Raw genomic sequence first — 18729 nt, 5'->3', positions numbered from 1 at the left:
CTGATCCCTAATCACTGATAAACATTCAGAAGAAACAGCGCTATTGCAGTGTTTTCCTCCATAACATCCTTTCAGCAAACAGGACTAATGTCCCTGTTGAAACAGATCGCCCTTTAATGAAATGCTGCCAATACGGAATAACAGAAATCACCGGGCGGCTTTCGGTTAATGATAAACCAGTGTCACTTGATGATTGCCCCTGACACATACACTTAATCAGTAGTATGTGGGACCCACGATTTGTGAGTTTAAGTGTGTGCGCGTGCGTGTACGTGCGTGTGTATGTGTGCAAGTGTGTCGTTTTGTCAGTTTTACTATAAACACAGTTAAACGTCAGTTATTTGTGAAGCAGGAATATTCTGGTCATTTTGATCCCTGATCAACATTTTAAAGAAACAAAGCAACTCCAGTGTTTTCCTCCATAACATCCTTTCAGCAAATGGGACTAAGTTCCTTGCTGAAGCATATCGCCCTTTAATGAAATGCTGCCAATGCGGAATAACAGATATCACCGTGCGGCTTTCGGTCACTGATAAACCAGCGTCTCATGAGGTGAAAAAATGGGACATACTGCGGTTGCGATCAATGCTTTCCGGTAACTCGGCTTTTGAGAAGAATCTGTCATGGGAGGGACAAGAGGGAGCGAGTGAGGCGGGTACAATGAGCCGGGGCGGGACGGAGCGGGGTGAAGAGGCGGGTATCTGTGCAAGTGTTTTAAATAATGAAAGGAAAAAAAGTGCTTTGAAATCGAGGACCCCCCAACCAAGAGGGCTTATGAAACAAAACACGACAGACAGGCATATGCTACTTGCATAAAATATGCACAATAATTACAACAGTGTTGAAGCAATGATGAAGTGAAAGGGAGATGCTAAACATGGGTGGCCACGTTGTGCCTGCCCGTAAATCCCAACCAATGTATATATTTGAACGGATCTATCTGAACCAATATATATATATGAACGGATGTATCTGAACCGATGTATATATTTAAACCAATCTATTTAAACCAATATATATATCGAAACCAATGTATATCAACCAATATATATATCTCAACCAATGTATATATATGAACGGATGTATTCAAACCGATGTATATATCTGAACGGATGTATCTCAACCAATGTATATATATCAGAATGGATCTATGCAAACCAATTTATATATATCTCAACCAATGTATTTAAACCGATGTATATATCTGACCGGATGTATTCAAACCGATGTATATATCTGAACCAATGTATCCCAACCAATGTATATATGTGAACCGATATATGTATCTGAACGGATGTATTAAAACCAATGTATATATTCAAACCAATGTATCCGAACCGATATATACATCTGAACCAATGTATATATTTACTAACCAATCTTTTTTTCCTGAACGGCCCCTCATAATATATATATATATATATATACACACACATATATATACAGTAATCCCTCGCTATATCGCGCTTCGCCTTTCGCGGCTTCACTCCATCGCGGATTTTATATGTAAGCATATTTAAATATATATCGCGGATTTTTCGCTGCTTCGCGGGTTTCTGCGGACAATGGGTCTTTTAATTTCTGGTACATGCTTCCTCAGTTGGTTTGCCCAGTTGATTTCATACAAGGGACGCTATTGGCAGATGGCTGAGAAGCTACCTGGCTTACTTTTCTCTTTCTTTTGCGCTGACTTTCTCTGATCCTGACGTAGGGGGATTGAGCAGGGGGCTGTTTGCACACCTAGACGATATGGACGCTCGTCTAAAAATGCTGAAAGATTATCTTCACGTTTGATCTTTTCTGCAGCTGCTTCCTGAAACGACATGCTGCACGGAGCTTCGCATACTTAAAAGCTCGAAGGGCACGTATTGATTTTTGATTGAAAAACAAACTCTGTCTCACTTTGTCTGCTCCTGACGGTGGGGGTGTGAGCTGCCGCATTCAACAGCTTACTTTGTCTGCTCTTGAGGGAGGGGGTGTGAGCTGCCGCCTTCAACAGCTTTGTGCCGTGGTGCTTCACATACTTAAAAGAAAAACAGCCCTATTGATCTGTTTGCTTTTCTCTATCTCTGTGACGTGATCTGCTCCTGACAAGCACTCCTTTGAAGAGGAAGCTATGTTTGCATTCTTTTAATTGTGAGATGGAACTGTCATCTCTGTCTTGTCATGGAGCACAGTTTAAACTTTTGAAAAAGAGACAAATGTTTGTTTGCAGTGTTTGAATAACGTTCCTGTCTCTCTACAACCTCCTGTGTTTCTGCGCAAATCTGTGACCCAAGCATGACAATATAAAAATAACCATATAAACATATGGTTCTACTTCGCGGATTTTCTTATTTCGCGGGTGGCTCTGGAACGCAACCCCCGCGATGGAGGAGGGATTACTGTATACACATACAGATATATATATATATATATATATATAGCAAAATACCCGCGCTTTGCAGCGGAGAAGTAGTGTGTTAAAGAGGTTATGAAAAAGTAAAGGAAACATTTTAAAAATAACGTAACATGATTGTCAATGTAATTGTGTTGTCATTGTTATGAGTGTTGCTGTCATATATATATACATATATATATATATATAATATATGTGTATATGTATATGTATATATATATGACAGCAACACTTATAACAATGACAACACAATTACATTGACAATCATGTTACGTTATTTTTAAAATGTTTCCTTTACTTTTTCATAACCTCTTTAACACACTACTTCTCTGCTGTGAAGCGCGGGTATTTTGCTAGTATATATATATATATATATATATATATATATATATATATATATATATATATATATATATATATATATATATATATAGACATATATATGTATACACACATATATATATATATATATATATATATATAAATATATATATATATACATACATATACACACATACATGCAGTTTCAATAACATAGAAATCAATATAAACAACATTAACATCATTATCATATGAGAATATGAAGTAATATATAAGAAGCACATTTCATATAAATATAAATTATTAAACAGTAAAATCTTCTTCTGTAGTTTGCTACCGTGGCTATTCGTTTGTCTGTCCAGGATTTTAAATCACCTGTAGCTCGCAAACCGTTTCACCTATTGACTTGAAATCTGGTACACATATAGAACGTCACGTCTACTATCCGCTTTATGGGTGATGATTGTATTACTCTTTTTATCCATCCATCCATTTTCCAACCCGCTGAATCCGAACACAGGGTCACGGGGGTCTGCTGGAGCCAATCCCAACCAACACAGGGCACAAGGCAGGAAACAGTCCTGGGTTTTTATCTTTATTTTATTTTATTGTAGAATCAACTCCTATCTGCGCACACCAGGGCGGCCGTGGGCGGATGCGTATGGTGTATTCACTCCACGTTATCATGCATTGCGCTGTCACTGGTATTTTGATAAAAAAATTTGAACAACATATAAGAAGCGTATAAATTATTAAACAGTAAAACATTAACATTTAAGAAGTAAAGTTACATTAAGTACTACTGCAGTGCCTTCGGGTATACCTCATTTTTTGTTTGCCCATTACATGCTTAAATGTATACATTTTTTGGTGCACCTACCCGAGAACACGCGACATATAACCGAGCGTGGGAGAAGCATGGATTTGAAACACGCGTTGAGTTCATCTGCTGGTCTCCCTCGTGAAGTAACTGGTAATGTTTGACTAAAATCTACAGCGAGTAAAACGACATTACCTCCTATTTTTTTTTTTACGATCTCTGAGATCTTGCTTTTTTCGGTTCAAGGCTTCATAAGCTCTTTTATGTTCTATGGTGTACTTATCCCAAACCATCATCTTTGAATGTTGCAAGACTTTCGCCTTGTATGTAGATCGGGGTAATTACATTCATTGCATTCCTAGTCTGAATCACAATCTGATTGTATGGGTGGTTACCTGGCACTGTAGGGTTGCCACCCGTCCTTTAAAATAAGGAATCGTCCCGTATTTGAGAATGAAATTGCGCGTCCCGTTTTGAATCAATACAGGACGAGATTTGTCCCGTATTTTTTTTATCATTTTTTTTTAAAGCAGCGTCTCATGCAAATCATCCCACACGCATTTTATGAAGATGCCTCCTTTCCTACTTTTGATTGGGTAATACTTGATGTCATCGTTAGTTTGATTGGTCTTTTTAACTGTCCAGTGAGGAGGGCGGGTCTTTTAAGTAGAGTCTGCAAACTGTTGGCACTGGGATGTGGCACCCGCTGCAGTATGTGTCCCTTATTTTTTTGTATTAAAAGTGGTAACCCTACCTGGCAGGTAACACTTATGTTTGGTCATGAAGTCGTCTAAAATCCGCCACGTGCCCTCTTTTAATTGTGAGAAGCAGATATATATAGCAAAATTCTCGCGCTTCATTGCGGCGAAGTACTGCTTTTAATTTTTTAAGAAGAAAATAAAACCTTTTTAAACGGATCGAAAATATACCAATAACAATTTGTTAAGGATCTGTTTTTTTGTGAACCTCGCTTTTCACAGCTGTCCCGCTACGGCGTGTGTTTCGTTTATTTGACAGTATGTAGATCGTGGAAATTAAATTCATGGCATTCGTTTTCTGAATCACAATCTGACTGTATGGATGGTTACCTGCCAGGTTACGCTTGTGGTTGGTCAGGAAGTCGCCTTACATCCGCCACGTGCCCTCTTTCTTTTCCCAGAAGCTGATCATAGAATGGTTTTAATAGTTTACTTTCAAATAATGCAAAGAGTATGCGACACGTGTTTCTCCTTAATTCTGGGCTCATCAGGCATACACACTCACTGCATCCCCTCTCGAGAATCGAATATCGTCAGCGCCAGAGTTGAAGCACCTAACGTTGCGGTCAGCAAGTGGGCTAACATCCGCCATGTGCTGTCTTTCAGTTGCGAGAAGCAGATCATAGAATGGTTGAAACTGTTGCCCCTAACGTTGCGCTACGGCGTGTGGTTCATTTATACCTCATGTCTTCTCATTAAACTTATATCTCGCGAATATGTTATTGTAATCCGCAGCGGGAGCGTTTCTATAAACTTAATTTAAACTTACGTTTTACACCGTGCTTTGTTTCCCTTATGAACATGCTTGTAATCTTCACTCGCTCCCTTCTCAATTGTTTAATGAATTTTTTGTTCTTCGCTGTTTGCGGCTCCTCCTTCATTTGTCCCTACTGCGTTCACAGTCTTTTCACGTGATTACGTGGGAGGCGTGATGACGTGACACTCAACTCCTCCTCCCACGGCCATCGAGCTGCCGTCCATTACAGTATATTGTGAAAAATGAGGTTCCAGTTATGACCGTTACGCTTTGAATTTCGAAATGAAACCTGCCTAACTTTTGTAAGTAAGCTGTAAGGAATGAGCCTGCCAAATTTCAGCCTTCCACCTACACGGGAAGTTGGACAATTAGTGATGAGTGAGTCAGTCAGTCAGTGAGTGAGTGAATCAGTCAGTGAGGGCTTTGCCTTTTATTATTATAGATTTAATATTGTATTCATTTGGATGATTTGGTGGTTAGTGATTGAGCTTCACAGTTCCAAAGCTTAGTGTTTGAATACCAGCTCAGGCACTGTCTGTGTGGAGTTTTCCTTCAGAATTTCCTTCAGATACACAGTTTTCCATTCATATCCCAAAGTTGTACAGTTTAGTTTAACTGGCACTGCTAACGTGGCCTGTTGCAAGACATGCATGAGTGTGTCTTATAATATACAAGGTCACTGCTTAGGCTTGGCATTCATGTGGCTTTTAGTACTCACTGGAAATACACTGTCTGCCTGTGGCCCTAATCTGGGTAAGCTGGATAGAAAGTGTGAGGATACTGTACAACTTTCAGTTTCAATGGTTTGTCTATTACAGAACTAATAAAAACAAAATGTTGACAATTAGAATCACATCCTTTTTTCCTTTGATCCATCTGTCATCCAGTGGAAACACACTTCTGTTCCAGACAAGTTTCGTCTTTGTGTCCTAGCTTACTGGAATTGACTACACCCACTTTTTTTGAAATAAGGGGCTCAGGAAATGAATCAGGGACATCTTTTATATATACTGTATATATACTTTATATGTAATATGCAAAGTAGACTGATTGACTGACTGACTCACTCACTCACTCATTAACAACAACACTATTTCCTTTTAGTTAAAAAGCTGTAATTTGGCAGGATGGTACATGTAGGCCAGTAGGTATCTACTAAGAAAGGACATTTTGATATATCAACATTTAGAGGTTAAATACCCTCCTAAAACAGAAAAATTAAATACCCCCAAATCCGAAAAGTGCTTTGCCGGATTTGACTGACATTTGGTGACGCTATAGAAAAAAATTCAATAATTCGACTCTTGTTTTTATATTTATCCATAATAATATTGTACTGAGTACACGATACTAAGTAGCAGTTTCTCCGTGGCCTGATTGAGGCATGCCTCTGTATGCAAATGAAGGTCTCTTGCAGATGAGTGGTGTAGATGAACACCTGCACTGAGCAATTGGGTGGACTAACCCCAATAAGGTGGAGCTGAGTAGCACATTAAAAATAAGTTGAATAACGCCTTAAAAATAGCTTCCCTTAAATAATAAAGATGGGGATGAGTACAGTATAATATAGAGAGAAACACATTTTTAGAAAGGATAGACAGACTACAAGGGGGGGGGGTTGTTGTTTATGTCATACATTATTTAAATGCAAGTCTTCTTCAATTGGATGATGATCCCCCATCTTAGTGAGGATTATACTAATGTTCTGATAAGTGAAGAAGAGGAAGTGTCCTAGAGAGGAAAGTGGTATGGCATTGACATGTGTTGTGCCGTGCAGATGAAGCTGTGCAGTGGCTAAAAAACTTGTTTCCATACACAACTGTATCAATATTTACTTTGGTTTCGATCAATTAAAATGGAATCCCTGTTGATTAATAATGTACCAGTTCCACACTGTATAATATGAGTAAAGTCAAATGGAAGGTTTATTGTCTTTCTTTTTGTGCATATCATATGGATATATTAGGTTTGGAAATTCAGTATCAAATAGTCCAATTTGTAGCAAGAGAGAGGGTTCTGTGCATAGTTTTCTCTTATAACACAAATGCTGAAAATTACGATGATGTTGTAATGGTATATGAATGATATCTAAAGTCTCTCAACTTATGCTACCACTTGCGAATTGTTCACTGCATCAGAAAGTTTTACAAGTGTATTTGAAGTTTATAGAAATTGTTTTATTTGCTACATTTGGGGTTAATTAAAAAGTGTCTTACTCAAACTCAAAAGTGGTTACACCAAGTTTATCAGTCAATTAGATTCTCTTGCTTAGATGATGTGACTGAATTATCTGAAAAATATACTAACAAAACTGGAAAACGTGCACAATGATCTGGATACACAGACAATATAAGACCAAATCGGTTTAAAAAGTCTATGGCCAAAAACACACAAAAAATGCCCAGAGCAACAGAGTTGCGTTTGCTATATACACAGAAAAATCCAGAAGTGAACAGAGTTGCAGTTGCTAAATATACATACAAAATTCTGAAGTGAGGAGACTTGTGGTTACTAAACATGCACAGACACTTCTGTTTGACATGCAAATCAACACAGATATTTGCCATTGCTCATAAATTGTAACAATGGATTTAATCATAATTCACAAATTGACTATAAATCTAAAAAACAATTCTTATATATTTGAAAACTTAACAGGGCCAATTAAAGGTTTAGTATTTGGTTTACTCCCAGAATCAGAACATTTTCTTTGTGATATGGAAAATATATTAATGCTTTTCAAGTAACTTTACTTGTGTGCAAAAAGAATAATTGAAGGCAGTTTCATGCCAAATTTGAAAATACAAGGACTGAAGTATCACCATATTCTTAGGAGATTTACTGGGTAAAGCTGGGTAACACAGCTAGTTTGATTAATAAAATATTTGTGCTTACATTGACAAAGGTGAAGTCTGTTTCCAAAGCATAGCAGTCATGTCTAATTATTAAAGCCAATAGCTCTGATCTTAATATTGGTTTAAATATCAGCGTACACAAAACTTGTCAGGCATCTCATATATTCCAAGCAGAGAGTGATTGTTGGAAGCCTCGAGGAATAAAATAATTGGTATGGTCTGTTTTTTATGGTGCTTCTAGTCCTAATTCTGCATCCAGTCTAAATAGTCATATCATTCATCCTTGACACAGTACTCATGTTCAGTTTTTGACCATTAATTTTTTTAATTTCTTCTTCATTAACTTTGACTAATAAATATTACATTACTACTTATACACAGTAAATCATAAAGATGTTATTAACATGAATTAAGGTATTTTATTAATATTAAAGATTATTTACTGCATATAGCCTACAAAACACAAGGAACCAGCCTCTGATAAGGAGTTCCTTCAACTGAAAACTGGCCTTTAGAAAATCCTGTTTTATATTAATTTCTGTATTGTTTGTATTTTTGTGATGTTTTTTGTTTTAATTGAACTTTATATTATTTTTATCCTGTGCTTTTTCACATCATTCAGTTTTGTCATTAAAGAAGCCCAATTTCCTAGTAAGATGTTTGGCATTGTTTTTGAATTTCAGTTGATGGCAGTAAAGATTGTAGTGTTGTGTTCAAAGCTCATTGATTTCCATTACATTGCTACTGTTAATATTTATGGATAGCTGGTTTGTTAGACGTCTTCCTATAGAAAAGTAATATAAGAACCACAAGTATATTTTAGATTTGCCCTTCCTAATAAAAGAATGTTTAAAAAAAATTAATACATTTGAAAGGTGGTATTCTGATTTTATTTAAGTTTTCACAATCCTTCTTTTGTCATTTCTCTGCAGAATCTGAAAAGCTGCTTGCAGAACGTAAGTGTGATTAGACTGAAAACAGATGCTTGGTGAATCATGTATAATGGAGATATCAAGTAATATTTTAATGTAAACCATTTCTCTAATCTCATTTTTAGAAAAAGACATGCACATCAAACATTTAGGTGAGTGTTTTATTTTCTTACTGCTTCGAAATTAACATCCTCTGTATAGAGAAACCTTATAGAAACTGGTTCTTAAATCTGTATAAAAACACCCCTGCAAATGATTTAACACAGGTACTGTGTATTGCTCAAGTACACATTTTTATATTTTGTACCCAAAATAATGTATATTTAGTTTTAAAAAAATGTAAAAAATTTTACATACAGTTCTTTAACAGCCCACCTTGGCTTGATGGTAGCATTTCTGTGTTTCAGTGAAACGTAGAGCTATATTACCAGGAACATTGTGTTCCTGTGAAGTTTTCCCTTACCAAGGGGATGGGCCAGGTGAAGAGTGAATCAAGTAACGCGTGTGCTTGAAAGCACATAATACATGAACAAAACCCACATCTGCCATCAGACATGATGTTGGTGTTTGCTACAGAGCCTGGTTGCTGACTGATTAAGTAGCCTAGTTTAACTCAGCCCAAAGAATTGTGAAAATACTAGGTGGACCCTAACATACTTGGCTTTGGCAAGTTAACTGGAGTTAATGCAGGAGGTTAAAAAATACTCACTAACTTACGAATCTGCAGAGTACTGGCTCTGAAGCAAAGTTGGAGAGATTTCTCTCTTCTTTCTTCTCTAGAGCTTCCCCACAGCAGAAATTCCATGCAGGTGAGGGAATACTCATGTTCTTCCTGCCAAGTGTCGTACAGGTGAAGTTTGCACTGGTTTGGAAGTAGAGTTCATCAACTTGACTTTGAGGCGTAGCGAAAAAAAAAAATGTGGCTGCTGTTTGTGAATGTTTATTCAGCCTTTTAGGCCCTGTGGTCCTACTAGGAGACTTTAAATCTCATAAAGAAAATGACAGAGACACCAGGGACCTCATGGATAACGGTGTGTGTAGAATTCACTCTAAAATATGGCATATGGACAAAAGTGGAAATATGTGCACGCACAAAAAAATTCAGATGCACAAAACCGTGCATAAGCCAACTTTCACGCACTTTTGCTCCATAAATCCTGGCCAGCATGTAACACACTTTCATGTGCCCGCCACCCCACCCTGATTCCTCCAAGAATTTCACATATTTGAATATGTACATCAATATAAATAGCCCTGTCAGTCGAGTAATCTTATATTTCTATCTCAACATATTTCCATCATTCCCAACCTTTACCATAAATAATGGATTACAAATGAGTAGTTACTAATACATGCTGGATAAACTACTTAGTTTTCTAATATCCCATCTGAACATTTCACTGGTAACCACTATGTTCTCAGTCAGCATCACCCTCATAACGTACTTTACTTTGGAGGTCAACTTGCATTTGACTGCACTACACTACAAAATGCATGGCTTTGAGTCTCATTTTGTTACCAGTACAAATGTATTAAAATGTTTTTATTCAAAAAATGAAGATGCATGCAATGTTAACCACAATAAGGACATTTCAAAAGCGATATGCCTAATGCATATCCAGATCACATACATATTATTGACTAATTTATCACCACAGTATTTGTAACAATCAGCAAAAACAATAACTAAGCCTTTATTTTTCTTTATGTAATTTAGAATCTGAGATCACACAGATTAAAAAAGGTAAGCTACACAAACCCAAAATTACATTTAAATTCTTAATATCTTCAGTACTCACATAATGTGAGCCATGAATATAATGGAAATAACTTGCTTTTCAATTATTTATTTTTATCTTCTGTTCAATGAACTCACATTGCATTTATATTAGCTTATCTGTATGTGGCATTTTTACTTTATATTTGAGATTGTACCTTTACTGTAAATTCTCTTGTAATCTGTACTATACTAGGAGTTATTATGGCCTTAACTATTGGTACCCACGCACCTTTCTCAGAAAATTGTTGCACTTACAAATGTTTTAATAATCACATGTTTATTCCTTTTCTTTACATTGGAACAAAACAAAAAATCTAAGAAAAAAGTCAAATCCTGTATAATTTCACACAGATCTCCAGAAATGAACTGGATAAAATTATTGGCACCTTTTCAAAATTGGAAATAATTGGATTTCAAATATGTGATACTCCTTTAAGTTGTATTTAAACTCTCCTGTGGCAAGTAATATATAGAACTCATACCTGTAACCAGTTTAAATGGAGAAAAGTGGACTCAGAGTTTCTATCTGTGTGTATCACACTACACATGGAGAAAAGAAAGAAGAGCAAAGATTTGTCCAAGGATTGGTAGAAAAACACGGACAATCTCAGAACTACAAGTCCACCTCTGGCGATCTTAATGTTCCAATGTCCACTGTGATCAACATCAACATGACAGCCAGTGGCACTAACTAACTGTATGTATATCTAAGTAGTACATGTTAAATATATGCCATTAATCTTTCATTTTTTAATGGTAATGTTGCAGTTTTATTTCTTAAATAACAACTGAGATACACCTGTAATGGTTCTGTATTATTGTGGTATTCCCTTTCGATTACTCTTACTTGCTTTCTTCAGGGATAAGTGACCTCGCCAGGTTCATTATTGGATTGATATACTCTTGCACCTTAAAATGAACATACACACAGATCCTAACCACAAAATTGCTGCATGAATGACGTATACACCACTCTCTTGTACTTGTACCAGATAAGTACCGTATGAATGATGCACTACTCTCTAGCACTCTAGAGACTTACATACAAACAACGTATGATGTTTTTGGATATATCTAAGACCTAAGATCAGCTGTGGCTGATGCCTGCTCAGAACTATTAGTTGTACCGGCAATCAAAGATACAATGTCCTGTGACCGTGCTGCTCTTGTGAAAAGAATGGAGTTAAATGCCATCAACTCAGAGAGGGAGAGACAAGTTTATTGTACCACGTGAACATCACTGAGAGAATACAACTGAATAATAAAAAAACAAGTGCTAACTTTTACAAGTAGCCAAAATTTACTCTGCGTGTTACAGGCTCACATCAAATGTATGTTTTTATTATATCGTAGAAATAATAATAATAATAGCAGCTCACTACTCAAAATGCAGAGCACACGGGACCTTTGGGTTATAAGGCAACAGCTCTTACCTGTGCACCATTCAAGAATAAATATAAACTTCCTGTTCATTGACATTTGAGCTTGAGTTTTTAACTCATTGACAGCCACACTGTAAATCAAATGCTTTTTTTTTTCTTTGGTTATATTCTTGAATAAAAGCGCACATGTTCGCACATGTTTATTTGATATTTGGACTAAAGTCTTCACACATTATATACTTTATGTCATTATTAGTATAACATGGAAAACGTTTTTGCTTTAGGTATGTGTTCAGCATTTCTTACATTTCTTGCATTTCCTTTCACTTACCCAGATCTTTGCAGACATGGAACACACATGAAATGCATGTATTCCAAATAACGATATACTTTATAATTTACCCAATACAACTCCAGGCACCTAACTCACAGATTAGGAGCCTTGGCTTGAGCTGGGAGAAGTTTTAGCCCAAGTTGAGCTTCGTAAAGGCGGGGGATGGGACAGCATGCTGCCTGCTGCTTGTGCAAATCGACACATTTACAAAACAAAAGATGCTGTTGGAGAAGTGCAAAGGGATTTAAAGTGGGCCGGGATTACGAATTTTTTCATAGGCTTCAGGGTAGTGTTATTAGTATGCTGTATTTAAGTTGTTTATTTGTCTTGAGCAAAATATAATGAAAATTTTAGGCATCTATTATTTAAAAAAAAATGAAGACTTTGCACACCAGGACAGGTTCCAATTTACATCCTTTATTTAATAGATGTGAGGAAGCACTGACATACTGTATGAACAACCCAGTTCACTATGGCAAATTCTAACTAATAATTGGGAGAGCTAAGCATAGACAGAGATAATTTTCATAATGTAATAATAATAATAACACGTGTCACAAATTTTGTTAAATAATGTTCTGAAGTTACTCTGTAAAGGGTTTGGGCTATATATATTGTGAAAGAAACAGCCGGACACACAACAAAGGTTTGGGGCAGCCACCCGTATGGTTTCCCTGACTGCAAAATGCTTTAAAGTAGAGTACAATGTGTACTGATTAGAGTCCTAAACAGAACTGTATAAGTATGGAGGATGAGGGGTTTTAATAGCTGGTTCACAGGAAGTGACATCCTCGGGCCGGGACAGGAAGGATTTCTCATGTTTAGTCTGTGGAGAGAAAAGAGAGAGGTTCAGTGCACCCCACCACCCCCTGGCCTGGCGTGGAATTGTCATTTCCTGGTCCCTTTGGTTGACTCCCAAACGCACGTGTGTGACAATATATACATATACACTGATCAGCAACAACATTACAACTACCTGCTTGATATTGTGTAGGTCCTCCTCATGCCCACAAAACAGCTCTGACCTATATAACACCACGAGGCCTTATAACACTGTTGCTGGTAAACCAGTTGTACTTTCTTGGACAACTTTTCGTAGGCACTAACCACTGCATGCTTCTAAATATTGATATATCAAAACATCCTTTCTTAGCAGATACTTATTGTCCTAGACATGCATTCTTGCAAAGTTCAATTTTTAAATTAAATGATAAATAGTGTTTTTGTTGATGAATAAGTCAGTCAGACAACTTTGAATTTTAAATATATAGATATATTTTTTAAAACCATAGATCAGCATTTTTGGGTCACGGACGACTGCCACTAGGTTGAGAGTTTCTTCATAATGGTAGTTGGTCACAGTGGGTTGCCTACGCCGTGCAATGTATTTCTGGTCATAGCTCTGACATGTTTAACTCACCAATTGGGAACCCCCAACCCCTCTGAAACATGTGAAAAAATAGGTCACAAACTTCAAAAAAGTTCAGAAACATTACAGTTGATTTTTTGGAGAGTGACATGTAAACTCTCCCTTTTACTTCAGCCGCTCTGACTACGTGAAGACATAAGGTAAACAACTTACTGCATGACTAAACTATGCTTTGTTTTAAGTGAGACTGTAGAAATCATATAGTATATACTATGTGCTGTATTTTAAACAGCATGGTGCTGACCATTTTAGGCATAATATGTAAGAAGAAAGAAGTCAGCTTTAAGCCTGATGGGAAGACAGTATGATGACTTAAGAACTGGAGTTTGTAATAATTCATGCAGCTACATGTGAATTAAACTAGAGCTGCATCAAGAACAGTTTCAATAACCAGGAAACCTGCAGGTGTCAATCATAGTAGTAATAAATGCATGAATTAGCTTCTTAATATCCTCCATATTTAGAAAACATCTAAATTTTCCAAACTTTAAGGTAAAAAATGTTTTGGATAGTTTTGTAATGTGTATTTTAAGAGAAATGCCTGTGTCAAAGATAACACCAAAGTTGCATGCTAATTCAGTAAAAGTGATGGTTAGTTCAACTGAGTTAAACAGTGACAGAATATTGTTAAAGTCTCCAGTATATCCCCCCAAAAATAATGTTTTGTCTCTATTTAGAGACAATTTGTTCTCATTCATCCCTCTTTTAATTCATTGATAAAATTAATTAAAGACACTGCAAGAGAAACATAATTTATTTTAAAAGAAATGTATAGGAAGGTATCATCTGCACAAAAGTGAAGTTTTGTTTTCTAATGATAGTCTCCCAATATACTTGTAAGCATGTAAAGTGAAAAAGGTACGGAACACCATATTTAACTTCTGCAAATAACAGAGTACTGTCAGTACATTTCTGCACATATTGAAATTCGTTTCATAAATAACAATTAAACTAGGCATGGACAGGTGCCTGAGAGCATAATGTGATTTTCCAGTCTGTGTAATACAATAGAATAGTCAGAAGTGTCAAACACTGTGCTTAAATCTAACAACTTATTAATTGTAATTTCTTTCATCAGAGGATATTACAATGTCATTTACAACACAGTTTAGGACCGTCTCTGTACTGTGACCGGTGCAGAAGCCAGACTGAGCTCCTCTCCTAAAGTGAAATAAATGTGTTTAGACAATAGATGAATGGGTAATGTCTGGTACAGGAAATACAGTATGTAAAGTTTTAAATGTCTGGATTCTGTGTTGCCATTATATGTACAACGTCCCTATTACTTGCCCAGAGAGTTTGGATATGTCAATACAGTATGTAAAGTTTTAAATGTCTGGATTCTGTGTTGCCATTATATGTACAACGTCCCTATTACTTGCCCAGAGAGTTTGGATATGTCATTGTTGTCATCGTGTATATTCCTCCTCGGGCGGACATGGAGATAGCGAGTGACATCATCCATTCTGCTGTTGCTAAGTTATAAACGCAGCACCCCGAGGCACTTGTGCTAATCGCTGGAGACTTTAACCATGTGACGCTGGACAAAACATTACCTGCATTCTCCCAGTATGTGGACTGTAACACCCGGGGAAATAAGACTATTGATTTACTGTATGCAAACGTTAAAGACGCATACAGTGCCACCCCGCTGCCTGCGCTTGGGAAAGGAGATCATAACCTGGTTCTGCTTCAGCCTCACTACAAACCAAAAGTGAGAGTCCTACCTGTAACCAAACGATCATTCAGGAAGTGGACCCCGGAGGCTGAGAATGCTCTGAGACAATGTTTTGGAACTACAGACTGGGATATCCTGCAGGGATCACATAGTGAGAACATTGAGGAGGTTGTTGACTGCACTACTGACTACATCAACTTCTGTATGGACACTTTAGTTCCAGTAAGAACAGTACGCTGCTATGCTAACAACAAGCCATGGATTACAAGTGACATCAAGGGCCTTTTGAACCAGAAGAAAAGGGCCTTTAAAGACGGTGATCAGCATGAGCTCAAGCGCGTGCAGAAGGAACTCCGAGTCCAGCTCAGGGCGGCGAAGGAGCAGTACAGGAGAAAGCTGGAGCAGAAGTTGCAGAACAACAGCATGAAGGAAGTGTGGGATGGGATGAAGATCATCACTGGCTGCAGCTCGAAGCGGGGTGCCACCATCGAGAGAGACGTGAAGAGAGCAAACCAAATGAACATCTTCTTTAACAGGTTTGACCACCCTAACCCACTCTCACCTCGGAGTACTGCACTCTCTACACATCCTTCTGCTGATACCAACATAGGAGAGACATCCCCACCCACAATTACAGCAGCGCAAGTGAGCAGAGAGCTGAGGAAACTTCGTGCCAGCAAAGCAGCAGGTCCAGATGGAGTATCGCCACGACTGCTGAAGGTCTGTGCATCAGAGCTGGGGGGTCCTCTACAGCGCATCTTCAACCTGAGCCTGAAACAGGGGAAAGTCCCGAGGCTTTGGAAAACATCTTGCATCACCCCAGTCCCAAAGGTATCACGTCCTGGTGAGCTGAATGACTTCCGGCCTGTCGCTCTAACATCACATGTGATGAAGACCATGGAGCGGCTGCTGCTTCACCACCTGAGGCCACAGGTCCAACACGCCCTCGACCCTCTGCAGTTCGCATACCAGGAGATGGTGGGAGCGGAAGATGCCATCATCTATATGCTACAATCATCCCTCTCCCACTTGGACAGAGGCAGTGGCGCTGTAAGAATTATGTTTCTAGACTTCTCTAGCGCCTTCAACACCATCCAACCTCTGCTCCTTAGGGACAAGCTGACAGAGATGGGAGTAGATTCATACCTGGTGGCATAGATCGTGGACTATCTTACAAACAGACCTCAGTATGTGCGTCTCGGGAATTGCAGATCTGACATTGTGGTCAGCAACACAGGAGCGCCGCAGGGGACTGTACTTTCTCCGGTCCTATTCAGCCTATATACATCGGACTTCCAATATAACTCGGAGTCCTGCCACATGCAAAAGTTTGCTGACGACACTGCTATCGTGGGCTGCATCAGGAGTGGGCAAGAGGAGGAGTATAGAAACCTCATCAAGGACTTTGTTAAATGGTGCGACTTAAACCACCTACAACTGAACACCAGCAAAACCAAGGAATTGGTGGTGGATTTTAGGAGACCCAGGCCCCTCATGGACCCCGTGATCATCAGAGGTGACTGTGTGCAGAGGGTGCAGACCTATAAATACCTAGGAGTGCAGCTGGACGATAAATTAGACTGGACTGCCAATACTGATTCTTTGTGCAAGAAAGGACAGAGCCGCCTGTACTTCCTTAGAAGACTGGCATCCTTCAACATCTGCAGTAAGATGCTGCAGATGTTCTATCAGATGGTTGTGGCGAGTGCCCTCTTCTATGCAGTGGTGTGCTGGGGAGGCAGCATTAAGAAGAAGGATGCCTCACGCCTGGACAAACTGGTGAGGAAGGCAGGCTCTATTGTTGGCATAGAGCTGGACGGTCTGACATCCGTAGCAGAGCAACGGGCACTCAGCAGGCTCCTATCAATTATGGAGAATCCACTACATCCATTAAACAGTGTCATCTCCAGACAGAGGAGCAGTTTCAGCGACAGACTGCTGTCACTGTCCTGCTCCACTGACAGACTGAGAAGATCATTCCTCCCCCAAACTATGCGACTCTTCAATTCCACCAGAGGGGGTAAACGTTGAACATTATTCAAGTTATTGTCTGTTTTTTTTTACCTGCATTTTTTATTACTCTTTAATTTAATATTTTTGCTGCTGGAATATGTGAATTTCCCCCTGGGATTAATAAAGTATCTATCTATCTATCTATCTATCTATCTATCTATCTATCTATCTATCTATCTATCTATCTACATCTCAAGGCAAATAATTGTCATAAGGAAATTAGTTTTAATATCTATGGCTTTCATTTAAAATTTAAATAATAGTCACATATTTTTTATTATTAATATGCCATGTTGTTCGACATGGTTAGAAAAACATGAAAGATTTTGGTAGAGTAGTGATAATGACGAAACAAAGCTTTACTATTTTGATTCACGTTACTTATGTTCTCCGCATACCTCCCCTTCTGTAGACTTAATCATCTTTTTCTTACAAGTCTGGATACAAATGTAATGAAATAATTTTGCAACTAGAAAGTACATTAGTGGTACTTAATACAAGTATAATGGTGGATTCCACCTGTAAGTGATTTAGAGATAAGTCAAATGTGGTTATTCTTGCTAAAACCTCAAATGATTCTATGTTGAATATTGTTGGTATATATAAATAAACTAAGAGTTTTTTATGCTGTCGGTCATATTCATATATTTGTTTGCTTTAAGCTTATAATGTAACTAATTTAAATATGAAAGTCAATGTATTATGTGAGTCAAATGTATTTTATAATGTGACTTAAGCGTAATCTTTTAAAATATAATAACTGTTTCATTTTTAGATAAAGAAAATCTCACTAAACGTCGGGGTAAGTTGTCATTTCCTGTTTGTTGTTTATGTATGTCTATTATACAAAATGAGGTAAAATTGATTATTGCTGTATTTAAATGTCTTTACACTACCACTAATATCAGATGTCTGTGTATTTTCTTCATAGATTCAGACATCCAGCAAATTAAAGATGGTACGTTTAATGACAACACAAATTTACTTTAAAAGGAAGATTTTTGCTACTATATAGCTCAAATTCAGTCAAAATACAAAAGTAGAAAACTTGCCTAATAAAGATTATTTGAATTTTAGAGAAGGATAAACATATCCGACGTTTAGGTGAGTAACATGGCTTTCATTGCAATTTCTGGTTTATGTTCCATGAGATGGTGGCTGGTGAAAGATTTAGACCGATGTTTTGGGTGTTTTCTCATTATTAGCGCAGTTGATGTTTTCTTTTTGTTGCAGAAACAGAGATAGAGAAAAGCAAAAAAGGTAATGAAAATA

General features: G+C 37.7%; 1 protein-coding gene across 1 annotated transcript in view; it reads left to right on the top strand.

The window, feature by feature from the left end:
* Nucleotides 1–18729, top strand: part of LOC114666343 (butyrophilin subfamily 1 member A1-like) — a 116756-nt gene that overhangs the window by 85026 nt on the left and 13001 nt on the right. The window contains exons 8-14 of the mRNA XM_028821160.2: nucleotides 8842–8865; nucleotides 8967–8993; nucleotides 10559–10585; nucleotides 18233–18259; nucleotides 18389–18415; nucleotides 18535–18561; nucleotides 18691–18717. Coding sequence (XP_028676993.1) covers nucleotides 8842–8865; nucleotides 8967–8993; nucleotides 10559–10585; nucleotides 18233–18259; nucleotides 18389–18415; nucleotides 18535–18561; nucleotides 18691–18717 — 186 coding nt within the window. The remainder of the gene's footprint in view (nucleotides 1–8841; nucleotides 8866–8966; nucleotides 8994–10558; nucleotides 10586–18232; nucleotides 18260–18388; nucleotides 18416–18534; nucleotides 18562–18690; nucleotides 18718–18729) is intronic.

This window comes from Erpetoichthys calabaricus, chromosome 16 (assembly GCF_900747795.2).
Source record: "Erpetoichthys calabaricus chromosome 16, fErpCal1.3, whole genome shotgun sequence".
NCBI lineage: Eukaryota > Metazoa > Chordata > Cladistia > Polypteriformes > Polypteridae > Erpetoichthys > Erpetoichthys calabaricus.
The sequence above is the reverse complement of the archived record's forward strand: the minus strand, read 5'-3'. Positions and strand labels throughout refer to the sequence as shown.